Source organism: Sciurus vulgaris (assembly GCF_902686455.1).
Source record: "Sciurus vulgaris genome assembly, chromosome: 2".
Classification (NCBI taxonomy): Eukaryota; Metazoa; Chordata; class Mammalia; order Rodentia; family Sciuridae; genus Sciurus; species Sciurus vulgaris.
The window spans coordinates 204,065,665-204,078,420 of NC_136462.1; the positions used below are offsets into that span (position 1 = coordinate 204,065,665).

At 46.7% G+C, this 12,756-nt stretch overlaps 1 protein-coding gene across 2 annotated transcripts in view; it reads left to right on the forward strand.

Annotated features, from left to right (window-relative positions):
- The first annotated feature begins 328 nt into the window (after positions 1-328).
- PRPF6 (pre-mRNA processing factor 6) overlaps positions 329-12,756 on the forward strand; it is a 52,609-nt gene continuing 40,181 nt past the window's right edge. Inside the window, exons 1-9 of one of the 2 annotated variants that reach the window (XM_079127416.1) lie at positions 329-547; positions 1,994-2,162; positions 3,176-3,294; positions 5,978-6,056; positions 7,160-7,336; positions 7,548-7,703; positions 9,751-9,845; positions 10,244-10,400; positions 11,423-11,585. In XM_079127416.1, the coding sequence (XP_078983542.1) occupies positions 477-547; positions 1,994-2,162; positions 3,176-3,294; positions 5,978-6,056; positions 7,160-7,336; positions 7,548-7,703; positions 9,751-9,845; positions 10,244-10,400; positions 11,423-11,585 (1,186 nt within the window). In that variant the 5' untranslated portion in view covers positions 329-476. Of the gene's footprint in view, positions 548-1,993; positions 2,163-3,175; positions 3,295-5,977; positions 6,057-7,159; positions 7,337-7,547; positions 7,704-9,750; positions 9,846-10,243; positions 10,401-11,422; positions 11,586-12,756 lie in introns of those variants that run through there. The other variant, XM_079127417.1, reaches the window with a different exon arrangement.

Below are 12,756 nucleotides of genomic sequence, written 5' to 3' on the forward strand. Positions count from 1 at the left end.
CAAGCTGGCGCATGCGCAGTCCCCCAGCAGTTCCCACAACCAGACAGGTGCGAGCGGGCCTGGGACGGGCAGGACGGCCCCAGGGACCCGCTCCGGTCCTGCACTCACAGGACGAGGAGCGCGTGGCCCGCTCGGAGCAGGCACGCCAGGCCGGGGGCTGGGCCCTCCGGTGTGTCGCGGCGGCGCGGACCGTTAGTGCTCGGAGCCGCCCACGCCGCCACCGAGCCACAGGCCGGCGCTCGCGAGCCCGCGCCTGCCGCAGGCGCGCCCCGCCGCCGCGGCCGGAAGCGCTGCGGCCGGCACTTCCGCCCGAGAGCCCGACGGGCGGTGCACGCGCTCTGCTTCCGGGGCGCCGGTGACGCGACGGCCGCGACGCTTCCTGCGGCGGCGCCCGAGACTACTTTGGTGTTTCGCTCCCGGAGTCCGCTTCTCTGCTCTGCGCCGCTGCGGGCGCCTCCGCTGCCGCCTCCGCTGCCATGAACAAGAAGAAGAAGCCGTTCCTGGGCATGCCCGCGCCCCTCGGCTACGTGCCGGGGCTGGGCCGGGGGTGAGGCCTGGGGCGGCGCGCGGGGCGCGGGAGGGGGTCCCGGAGGAGGACCGTGCTGGCTGCCCGCGCCTCCCTGGACGCAGGACGCTAAGATGCAGCGAAGATAAGTAGGGTCGGCCGCCAGTCTGCATCCTGCTGGATGGTCTGGCTTAATCCGCGAAGGACGCAGAACTGGCCGGGAGCCCTGCCTGCCACCTAGGAGCTGTGACTCCTAGCCAGCGTTCTGGTGTCTACAATGAGCATGGGCTGCACGCAAGTCAGCCGTGTGGGGATGAGGTTCTGATGTGAAGCAGGAGCAGGTTACCGCCTCCTTGCTTTGAGCATGACTGATCTTTCTCTCTAGTGTTGGTCACTTCAGGTTGCCTGTTCGTTCTCAGCCCCTGGGGCAGGTAGGCTGGTGCCTGGGTGACCCGTGCCTGCCTGACAGAGGACCGCCGTTAGTTGTTGGATGAATGAGCAGCACTTAGTGTCTACTTAGTTATCTGTAGCAAAACGTGGGTCTCATTTGGTAGTAGTATCAGAAACTGCAAGGGGCACACAGAACATAGATGTCTCACCATTTTAGGAGGACCAGCGGTGTACTAGAGGAGGTTTGATGCTTGTATAAATAAGCACATGAAGAGGAACAGATTTAGAACGTGGGGGTTCTAGAGATTAGAAAATACTCAGTGTGGAGTCCAGCATTTGAGTCATGTTTAGTAGGAAAGCTAGATTTGAAGGTATCAGATGTGGCAGGACTGGAAGAGAAACTGGCGTTGTGTGGGTGTAGGCAGTTAAGGGGCATGGGGATGGAAGGATCAGAGGAAGACCAGGGGATAGCAAGGAGTCCAGAGTGAGTAGGATGGGATGATGCTGTAGGATGTTGGAGGGGCCTTGTGCATCAGACTAGAGTTCCTGTGAGCTTCAGAGAGTCAGTGGCACCAAAGAATGCCCTAGTCAGAACTGTGTTTTGGGAAGAATCACCTGGCAGAGCAATGAGAAGTTTAGGAGTAGGTATGGCCAGCTGGTTTGCCAGTTGTGGGAGTCATGATTTGGGGAGGGGTGATTAGGAGGTAATATCAGTTGTACTTAGGGGGCAGGTGGGGTGGAAGAGGGAAGTGAAGATGATGTTTTGGTGCCAGGGTCTACACTGCTATTAACAGCAGAGACAGAGTAGCTGCAGAGTGCAGTGAGGGGCTTGGTTTGGTGTAGCTGGATTGGGATGCTCAGGAGGCTCTTGGAAATGTGAGGCTGGAACTTGGGAGGAATGAGATCTGAGGTATGGGCATTCACATGGAGGAGAAATGGACAAACCTTGGATGGATGGAAACATTTAGGCAAGCAGAGAAGATCAGTGGTGCTCAGAGAGCATGGTTTACTACCACCAGAATGTTTGGAGATAGAGGTGTTAGAAAAAGAGATGTTACCATAGGGCCACTCAGGTAATGGCATCTTGGCTTTCTGCAGTGCCACTGGCTTCACCACCCGGTCAGACATTGGGCCAGCCAGGGATGCAAATGATCCTGTGGATGATCGCCATGCACCACCAGGCAAAAGAACAGTGGGGGACCAGATGAAGAAAAACCAGGCTGCTGATGACGATGATGAAGATCTGAACGATACCAACTACGATGAGGTGACTTTTGTGGGGCTTCTGTGACGCCTTCCACCAGTCAGAAGGGCTGACTGGCTTCTGTGATGAGGTGCTCAGATTCGCAGACACCTTAAGCTGTGTGAGGCAGGAACAGTAAAAACATCTTTAGAAGAGATGTACTTATAAATGTCTAAATGTTCCATTGGTACTTTGCACTGCTGGTTATTAATGATGGTGTTGGTGCTTACTTGTTCTGGTTTCAGTGCCTGCCCCTTAGCTCATGGTTCAGTTGAGGTTTTCTAGATAGCTTCTAACAGATGATGTCTTTCCACCTAGGAAAATAATTTTTACAGAACCTTTACTTTGAAATCAATCTTTTCCTTTCTTTTCTTTCTTCTTTCTTTCCTTCTTTTCCTTCCTTCCCTCTCTCCCTCCCTTCTGAATCCAGGGATGCTCCACCACTAAGCTACATTCCTAGCCCTTTTTATTTGTTTGAGACAAGGTCTTACTAAGTTGTAGAGGCTGGCCTTAAACTTGTGATCCTCCTGCCTTAGCCTCTTGTGTCACTGGGATTATAGGAGCGCACTACTGTGCTTAGAAATAATTTAAAACTTGTGGTCCCTTAAACAGTACCAACAGAAGTTTAAAAAAAAAAGTTCCCCAAAACTCTTTACTAAGCTCCCTTCCGTGTTACATTCTCTTAATACAGCTATTGAAACTTGGATATTAATGTTGGTGCTATAGTGTTACTTCATCTACAGCTCCTGTTTGAATTGTTCAGTGTTTCCGTAAGTGTCCTTTTCCTGACATAGGACCTATTCCAGGATCCCCCATCACATTTTGTCTGTTTAGTCTCTTACAGCTGGACCAACTCCTCTGTCTTTCACATCCTTGGCACTTGAAGAGTATTGATCAATTGGCTATAGACTGACCCTCAACTTCGGTTGGTCTGATAAAAAGCAGTTAGCAAGTAATTTATATTTGGAAATGTCCTCTATGTTGGTGGGATTGTGCTCAAGGGAGCACTGATTCTAAATGTGTTGTTTGGTTCTCAGTTTAATGGCTATGCTGGGAGCCTCTTTTCCAGTGGGCCCTATGAGAAAGATGATGAGGAAGCGGATGCTATTTATGCAGCTCTGGATAAAAGGATGGATGAAAGAAGAAAAGAAAGAAGGTAAATTGATGCTGTGTTTATCTGGCTCACAGAACAAGTTTTGCTCTGACTTTGGACTAAGAGAAGAATTATAGGATTAGTGTGTATCAGCTTAGCTTCAAGGCATCATGGGTCTTGGTCTGGGTCAGCTGGGCCTGGGGGCTACAGTGGAGCTTAAGAACTCTGAAGCCTGAATACCCACAAATCAGAATTTGAGGCATTACTTTGACTAGATATCAGAGTTACCGCCTTGAAGTGGAGAGTGATATTGATTACTCTATTGTTAAATAATTTGAAAACAAATATGTGGATCTTATGGGTAGGTAGTTGTTGTGGTTTAGAAACTTGTTCCTCATGTCATTGTGTGGTATGGCTGTGGAGTTGGGGGTGGTTGAGCCAAGTTGGACTGGTGGGAGGTGCAGACTTCAGGAGGCCTATGAGAAGCAGGCTTTGGATAGAGGTCCCTGCAGTGACAACTCAGGCAAGCTATGTCCTTGGTACCTGTTAGAGATGAGAGTTTCTCTACAGGGCCCTGTGTTTTCTCTGCAGGGCTCTGAGGTGGGTGTTTTGCACCTCTGTTGTTGATGTTTCTTCAGTGTGCCAGTTGATGTGGCAGCTTTCTGAATGCCTTGTCCTTATTCTGGGAAATTTAGTGAACTAAACAGAAGATGCTGCAATGTTTAATAAGTTGTCATACTGCTTTGCAAGTTTCTAGTTTTTTTCTTTTTTCTTTTTTTATAGAAAGTTACATTTTTACCTGGGTTTGGTGGTGCACACCAGTAATCCTAGGCGCATGGGAGGTCGAGGTAGGAGGATCATAAATTCAAGGCCAGCCTGGGCCTTGAATGAGACCTTGTCTCAAAATAAAAAGGATTGGTGGTGTAACTCAGTAGTAGAGTGCTTGCCTAATTTGGGTTCAATACCTAGTACAAGGGTAGGGGAAAAAAAACCCCAAATTTCTCATTATAGAGGATTAGAAAAATAAATATGGATAAGACTATAACATTTATTTATAAACCCAGAAAGTAACAGTTAATACTTCTTTTTCTTCTTTCTATTGCTTTTTGTTTTGGGTGGTGCTGGGGATTAAACCCAGGGGTTTGCACATGCTGGTCAAGCACTCTGCCACTAAACTAAACTACATCCCTCACCTTTCTGTTGCTTTTCTCTCCCCCACCCAACCCTCCAATACTGGAAATGGAACCCAGGACATCACACATGCAAGGCAGGTACTCTACTGCTGAGCCACATCCCCAGCACTTCTAAAATTTTTATTTTGAGATAGGGCCTTGCTAAGTTGTCTGGACTGGTCTTGAACTTGTAATCCTGCTGTCTCAGCCTCCTGAGTAGCCCAGATTATAGGCTTCTGCCACCACATCCTGCTCCCTCAGTCCATTTATTAGGTTACATATAAATTCCTACCAATGGATATTTTCCTTTTTTTTTTTTGGAGGAAAATTTAAACCTCATTGTTAAAAAGTTGTAGCTAGTTGGTTCACATCAACTGCTGGTAGATTTATTTGGTTGGTCTAAGCCTGGTTCTGAATGACCCATAGCCTGTGTCCCTGAAGAAGTCACATGGATGATGATATGAGCCATCTGCCCTGGCAGATGGGGTGAGAAGATGAGGGAGGGCTGTTGGTTGGAGGCGAGTGATTACGTGGAAGTGAGGGGAACAGCGATGGATGATCTGAGGGCTACATAGGGACCTAGGATGGCGTTTCGGTTTTGCTTCTGAGTTGGATGTTCTAAGGATGGCCTAAGGGATTTTGTGAATTTCGAAGCAGTGAATATACTCAGGTTCAAATGGACGGTTATTGACGGTTGCCCTCTTAAAATGGTTTGATTCATGATTTTCAGCTTTACAGATGGTATGAAAGCATTTTGCATTCCATATAAACTGCATTTTGAATTTTGACCTTTTCTAGAGTTAGTGATAGGTGGCAAGATATTTTCTTGAGATGCTGAGCATCTCCTGGTCATCCACATACTCATAAGGAACTATATTTGGCGATCTGCAGTATATTCTGCTAAGCTCAGAGGTTCAGTAGGTAGGGGTATTACACACACTTTTTTTTTTTTGGCATAGACAGGTTTATTTAGGAAGGTCGATACACATTCAAGGGAGAATGCGGGCTGTGTTGAGAGTGAGAAGCAGTCATTTACACTCTTTTTTTCTTTTCGTGGTACTAGGGATTGAACCCAGGGCTGTGTGCATGCGAGGCAAGCACTCCACTAACTGAGCTATATCCCCAGCCCATATTACACTCATTTTTAACTTGGAATATTTTTAGCTTGTGATGGGTTTATTGCTACAGTACCCCACTGTAACTCAAGAAGCATCTGTATATCAAAGTAAGATAATTTCTTTTCATTTTATTGAGTTTCTGACTATTTTCATTTGGTAGATAGTTGATTATTAAATATATAAATGTTTCCATAGTTACCTTAAAATACATTTGCTAAGCAGCTCAGTATGGAATTATTTTTTAGAAATTTTTTTATAACTTTATTTATTCATTTTTTTCTTTTTACGAGGATCGAACCCAGTGCTTCACATGTGCTAGGCAAGTGCTGTACCACTGAACCACAACTGCATCCAGGAATTATTCTTTTTGGTGATTTAACTAGTATATATAACTAGCCTGCTTCATTTTGAAATGGACACGATATTTCTAATGTAAGTACGTGTTTTATTTCATAGAGAACAAAGGGAGAAAGAGGAGATTGAGAAGTACCGAATGGAACGCCCTAAAATCCAGCAGCAATTTTCAGATCTCAAAGTAAGCAGATGGGATGGCATGCTGTTTCTTTCTTCTTTTTCTCTTTTTTTTTTTTTTTTGTAGTGCTGGGAATTGAACCCAGGGTCTCATGCCTGATTTAGTTAAGCTCTCTGCCACAAAGCCACACCACACACTCCACCCCTTTTTTGGATACAGGGTTTCGCTATATTGTGCAGGCTGGTCTCTTAAGACTCCTGGGTGCTGGGGCTTCAGGAGCCGTGTCTGAGTGGTGTTTCTGATATACCTAACCTGAGCAGTGAGAACCAGGCTGCTTTGCTGTGGAGCTGATGAGATTTTAGTAACTGTGCTCTACTTAGTTTAGAGGGGTAACTGCTTAGAAGGTTTGTGCTTTAGTATGTTTAATTATGTGTAGTTTAAAAAACAAAATACCTTTCTTTTGCCTACTGTGAAAGGTGGGACCAATGAACTTATTTTGATGTGATTTTTTTTTTTTTTTTTTTTTTTTTTTACGGTGCTGGGTATCGAACCCAGGGCCTTGTGCTTGCGAGGCGAGCACTCCACCAACTGAGCTATCTCCCCAGCCCTATTTTGATGTAATTTTAACTCCATTTGTACATAAGGTTTTCTAAACTATACTTGCTGGACTCCCCTCTGGCTCCCAGTATTGGGAATCAAACCCAGAGGTACTCCACCACTCAGCTACATCCCCTTTCTTATTTTGAGGCAGGGTCTCACTCAGTTGTCCAGACTGGCCTGGAACTTTTTTTTTTTTTTTTTTTTGATGGTGCTGGGGATTGAACCCAGGGCCTTGTGCTTGCAAGGCAAGCACTCTACCAACTGAGCTATATCCCCAGCCCGGCCTGGAACTTTTGATCCTTTTGCCTCAGCCTCCTCAGTTGCTGGCATTACAGGCATGTGCCACTGTGCCTGGCTTTCCTACTAGGCTTTGATAGAATAATTTACATTTTATTGAGATAGAGCAGATCCAGTAAGTGAATTTCTCTTAAGCATAGTAGAAGGCCATTTCTGCATCAGAGTCCTTTCTAAGACCTGCTGCTCTGCAGGTTGTGAGAGGATAAGTGTAGCCCTGCCTGAGCCATGAACTCCTGTCAATGATTCTTGCTTTGGGACTGTGTTTCTAGAGGAAGCTGGCAGAGGTCACGGAGGAAGAGTGGCTAAGCATCCCAGAAGTTGGCGATGCAAGAAACAAACGCCAGCGGAATCCACGCTATGAGAAGCTGACCCCAGTTCCCGATAGTTTCTTTGCAAAGCATTTACAGACTGGGGAAAACCATACTTCTGTGGATCCCCGGCAAACTGTGAGCACCTGAAAAGAAGGCAAATGGGGCTCTGGGGTCTGATTGGACAGGTCAGGCGGGAACAGTGGGTTGAGTGTGCCTGCAGCTTAGCAGTTGCGCTGTGGCCGAGTCTGTACTGTTGTACCTGACAGGTCACTGTAGGAATATTTCAGGGAAGATGAAGTTCTGTGACATGAAAGTACAAGCCAGTGTTTTATTTTTTATCCTCCAGCAATTTGGAGGTCTGAACACACCATACCCAGGTGGACTGAACACTCCGTATCCAGGTGGGATGACCCCAGGCCTGATGACTCCAGGCACAGGTGAGCTGGACATGAGGAAGATTGGCCAAGCAAGAAACACCCTGATGGACATGAGGCTGAGTCAGGTGAGTGACCCTTCAGTGTTCTCCTGTAGATAGTTCTGAAAATCTTGTTGCCTGATTATAGAACTATTATGATTATTTTAACAACTCAACAAGGCTGGGCATAGTGGTGCATGCCAGTAATCTCAGCAACTTGGAAGGCTTAGACAAGGCAATTGCAAGTTCGAGGCCAGCCTCAGCAACTTAGTGAGACCCTGTCTTCAAAATGAAAAGGGCTGGGGATATAGCTCAATGGTAGGACATTCCTGGGTTCAATCCCCAGTACCAAAAAGAAAAAAAAAAAGTGAAGATTCTTTGTTCTGTTACAGAAATGGTCAGGATTCTATGTTCAGGTAAGGACTGTGTACAACTATAGGCGAGGAAAGCACAGTGCACCTGGGGCTACAAGCAAAGGGCCAGCCCTGTGTGACATTGCTTACCATCTACTTCCACTCTGGACCCATCAGAGATGACGAAGGTGCTTGTGACAAGCAATACGTCCTCTGTTGATAAAGCTTAATGTCTTTTTTTCCCTCTTTTTTTTCTGTGGTGCTGGGGACGAAACCCAGGATCTTGTGCATGGTAAGCAAGTGCTGTACCACTGAACTACATCCTTAGCCCTTGTCTTTTTCTATTTATTTAAAAATTAGATGGCTGTGCGCAGTGGCGCTTGCCTGTAATCCCAGCGGCTCGGGAGGCTGAGACAGAAGGATTGTGAGTTCAAAGCCAGCCTCAGCAATGATGAGGTGCTAAGCAACTCAGTGAGACCCTGTCTCTAAATAAAATACAAAATAGGTCTGGGGCTGTGACTCAGTGGTAAAGTGCCCTTGAATTCAATCCCCAGTACCAAAAAAAAATTAGATGTTTTATTTCTGTATCTTACTAAATTGCCATGCGGCTCTGTAAGTAAATGGGCACACAACTCTAGAGACAGGTTGCTGAACCTAGTACAGTAGAAAACCCTTTCTGGTTATGAAATGCACATCAGAAACCATGAAGGGAATATTTCAGATTCGTATATGGTGAAATTCAGAATTTTTGCATGATGGAAAACACTGTAAAGTCAACAGAAGACCCAGTAAACTGGGAGAAATAATCATGCACATGAAAACCAGTTACAGCTGGGTGTGGTGGCACATGCATGTAATCCCAGTGGCTCGGGAGGCTGAGGCAGGAGGATCACAACTTCTAAACCAGCTTCAGCAACTTAGTGAGGCCCTAAGCAACTTAAAGAGATATTATCTCTAAATAAAATATGAAAAGGGCTGGGGATGTGGCTCAATGGTTGAGTGCCCCTGGGTTCAATCCTCAGTACCAAGAACAAAAAACAAAAACAAAAACTTAAAAAAAAAAAAAAAAAAAAAAAGTTGCAGAGTGATGTGTATATTCTGTGTGTGTTTGGAGAATCACTTGTGGATATACTCACAAACTTCAAAAAGTCCAAGCTGGGCCAAGTGGCTCCTACCTGTAATCCCAACAGCTCAGGAGGATCCCAGCAACCTTGGTAGGCTGAGATAGGATCATGAGTGCAAGGGTAGCCTCAGCAATTTAGCGAGGCCCTCTGCAACTTAGGAAGGCCCCGTGCAACTTTGCAAGACCCTGTCTTGAAATAGAAAATTAAGAGCCTGGGGATGTGGCTCAGTGGTCAAGAGCCCCTGGATTCAATTTTTGGTTCCAAAAACAGAACAGAACAAACCTTGGAATTACCAGTCTTATGATTTCTGGGTTTCACTCCTTCTCGGAAAGAGCGTTTTTGTTTTGTTCTTTTCTTTTTTAATGTCTACTTGGTAGGGTTTTATGGTGCTAGGGACCAAACCCAGGGCCTTGTGCATGCCAGGCAAGCTCTGTACCATTGAGTTGCAACCCCAACCCAGGATTGTGTTTTTTAATATAAGTCTTTTCCATATAGAAAAAATTCATCATCACAAACTCATCTGAATTAACGTTTTCCTCTTTGGGACTCCCCCTGGGTCAGGGCTTTGGGAAGGACTTGTTGTAGGGGCCCTATGAGCACTTGTTCTGTATGGACCTGGTTGTGTCCAGCTGATTCTCTGCTTGTCCTGTCCTGCAGGTGTCTGACTCAGTGAGTGGACAGACTGTTGTGGACCCTAAGGGCTATCTGACAGATCTCAACTCCATGATTCCCACCCATGGTGGGGATATCAAGTGAGTGGTTTGCAGAGTTGGTGATTTAGGATGGGAACTCTGGTTGCCTAGAATGTTTTAGATTTTTATTTGGACAATATGCAGTCAAAATAGGGCATAGATGTTCTAAGAAATGAAGTTTGGTTTTCTTTTTAAAATATGTCCATATCCATTTGTGTGTGTTAAATGTCTTATAAATAGCATTCAAAGTCAGGGCCTGGGCTGAGCTAGAATGTGGTTTTTGGTGCTCAGAATTTATTTGCACTGGTGCTGAACAGGCTTGGAGTAGTGCTGTCAGGAGGTTTGGTTGCCTTGCATTGCTGAGTCAATGGTTAGTACATTGGGACATGGACACTTTCTTTCTGGTATTGGGTGCACCCCTGGCAATGTGGCCTAATTCTGTATTCTTGCTCTCACAGTGATATCAAGAAGGCACGACTGCTCCTCAAGTCTGTCCGGGAGACAAACCCTCATCACCCACCAGCCTGGATTGCGTCAGCCCGTCTAGAGGAAGTAACTGGGAAGCTACAAGTTGCTCGGAACCTCATCATGAAGGGAACAGAGATGTGCCCCAAGGTGAAGCCCATTGTAGGGTGTTTTCCTGGATGGCTACAAGATTGTGACCCCTGAGGGACCCTGTTTCTGTACCATGCAGGATACCTATAGAAGTAGCTTGGAGCTGGCAAGTCCTTTTGCCTTTAAGTACTGTGGGTAAGGCAGCCTAGGGAAGGGTGGGTGTCACTTGTTTCTACATGGAGCTGATCTGCTTTCCCTTTAATAGCAGGTAAGAGTGAAACTGGGCAGCTTTTCATGCCACATGATGTAAGAAACCTAAGAACTGATGCTAACCCTTAGGAGAATATTAAAATATTCCAGTGCTTTTTTTTTTCCCCCCAGTACTAGGGATTGAACCCAGGGGCACTTGACCACTGAGCCACGTACCCAGCTTCCCCCGCCCCCCGCCTTTTTAAAAGAATTTTTTAGTTGTAGGTGGACACAATATTTTTATGTGGTGCTGAGGAGCAAACCCAGGGCCTCACACAAGCTAGGTGAGTGTACTACCACTGAGCCACAACCCTGAGAACAGGGTCTCCCCGAGTTGCTTAGAGCCTTGCTAAGTTGCTAAGGCTGGCTTTGAAGTTGTGATCCTCCTGCCTCAGCCTGCTGAGCCACTGGGATTACAGGCATGAGCCTTTGCACCCAGCCAGTGCTTGTGTTTTTGAAGGTGGAACAATTAGAAAGGCTTAGTAAGTTTTGTGAAGAAGCCCTCTTGAGTGCCATGTACTTTGCTGTACAGACTGGTAGTGAAAAGGCCCCAGGAGACTTACCCAGGAATCAGGCACAAATCAGAACTTCCCACCAGACACAGTCTCTGCTTTGTCTGTGGGTTAGCCCTGCAGGGTAACTTATACTCCTCTCAAGAAGTGTTGTCATGTGTCTTTCATTAGACCGCGTTCTTTGTTGGTGTTTCAAGGAGAGGCCTGGGAAGTGTGTGTGACTGAGTCGACTGACTGATAGAATCCGGGCCCCAGAGTACTTGCTGTTCCCCTGTTGCTCCCAGTCTGCACATGCTCTCGCTATTCTTTTTTCTGCCTCAGAGTGAAGATGTCTGGCTAGAAGCAGCCAGGTTGCAGCCCGGGGACACGGCCAAGGCTGTGGTGGCCCAAGCCGTCCGCCATCTCCCACAATCGGTCAGGATCTACATCAGAGCTGCAGAGCTGGAAACAGACATTCGAGCAAAGAAGCGGGTTCTTCGGAAAGGTGAGCTTCCCTCGGGTAAGGGCAAAGCCTCCCTTGGAGGTCCTCTGGTCTCTGTACTTACAAGAGGTGTGGTCTCCCTGGTCTGTCCAGTAGGGACTGGAAGTGCCCCATCATGGTCTCTGTCCTCTACAGGTGATGCCCCAATGGTCCCTATCCCGTGTAGGATGTGTCCCCATGGTCCCTCTCTCTTGCAGGAGGTATCCCTATGGTTTTCATCCCCTAATGGAGCTGTGTTTTCTTGATTCCTTGGCCCAGGGTTTTTAATTTATTTTTATTTTTATCATTTTGGCTCATACTTTTGCTGAGAGTAAGGAGTTGGTGACATTTGCCAAGATTTTTCCTGATTGGGTTGCCTCTGCTCTTAGACCCTCCATAGGGGAGGGACACCAAGGTGTGAAGTGCCCACCCTGGCTGGAGACTTGGTTGAAATTCTTGGTTTTCTCCAGCGTGTAAGCTGGGCAGTCTGTCATCCAGATACGCTTCATCTTCCAAACAAAACCTGTTCTGGGCCTCTGGAGGCTGGATGGGATGCCTGTAGGAAGGACGGTGCTGTTCTACGCTGTTGGACAATGGGAGGGGTGCCTGTGGGTAGCATGCAGCTAGGTGTGAGTCTGAGTTGACTGGGTGGTCTCCCCAAGTCTGCAGTGCTCCTTCCCGTGTGGACCAGGCTATGCCTCAGGCTCCTGCGAGGTAACCTTTGTCTGCAGTGTGCTACTCTTTACTGTGGAGATCATGAAAGGAGCTCTCTCGCTCCCTCCACCAGGGCTTTTCCCCCCACAAATTTTTATTGGTGTGTTGTAGTGTGCATCATGATGAGATTTGTTATGTATTCCCATGTGCACACCAGATGTCAGTATGATTTGGCCAGTATCATTCCCCAGCACTTGCCCCCTCCTCCCCTGGTTCCTCTCCTCTCCTGATCTCCCTTTGATTTTCATGAGATCTGCCCCCAACTTCTTTTTCATTTTCCTTTCTAGCTTCCATATATCGGAGAAAGCATAGGACCCTTGAGCTTCTGAGTTTGACTTATTTTGCTTAACATAGTGGTCTCTAGTTCCAAACATTTTCTTGCAAATGACATAATTTTATTTTTCTTTATGGATGAATAAAACTCCACTGTGTGTGTGCTACATTTTCTTTATCCTTTCATCCAGTGATGAATACCTCGGCA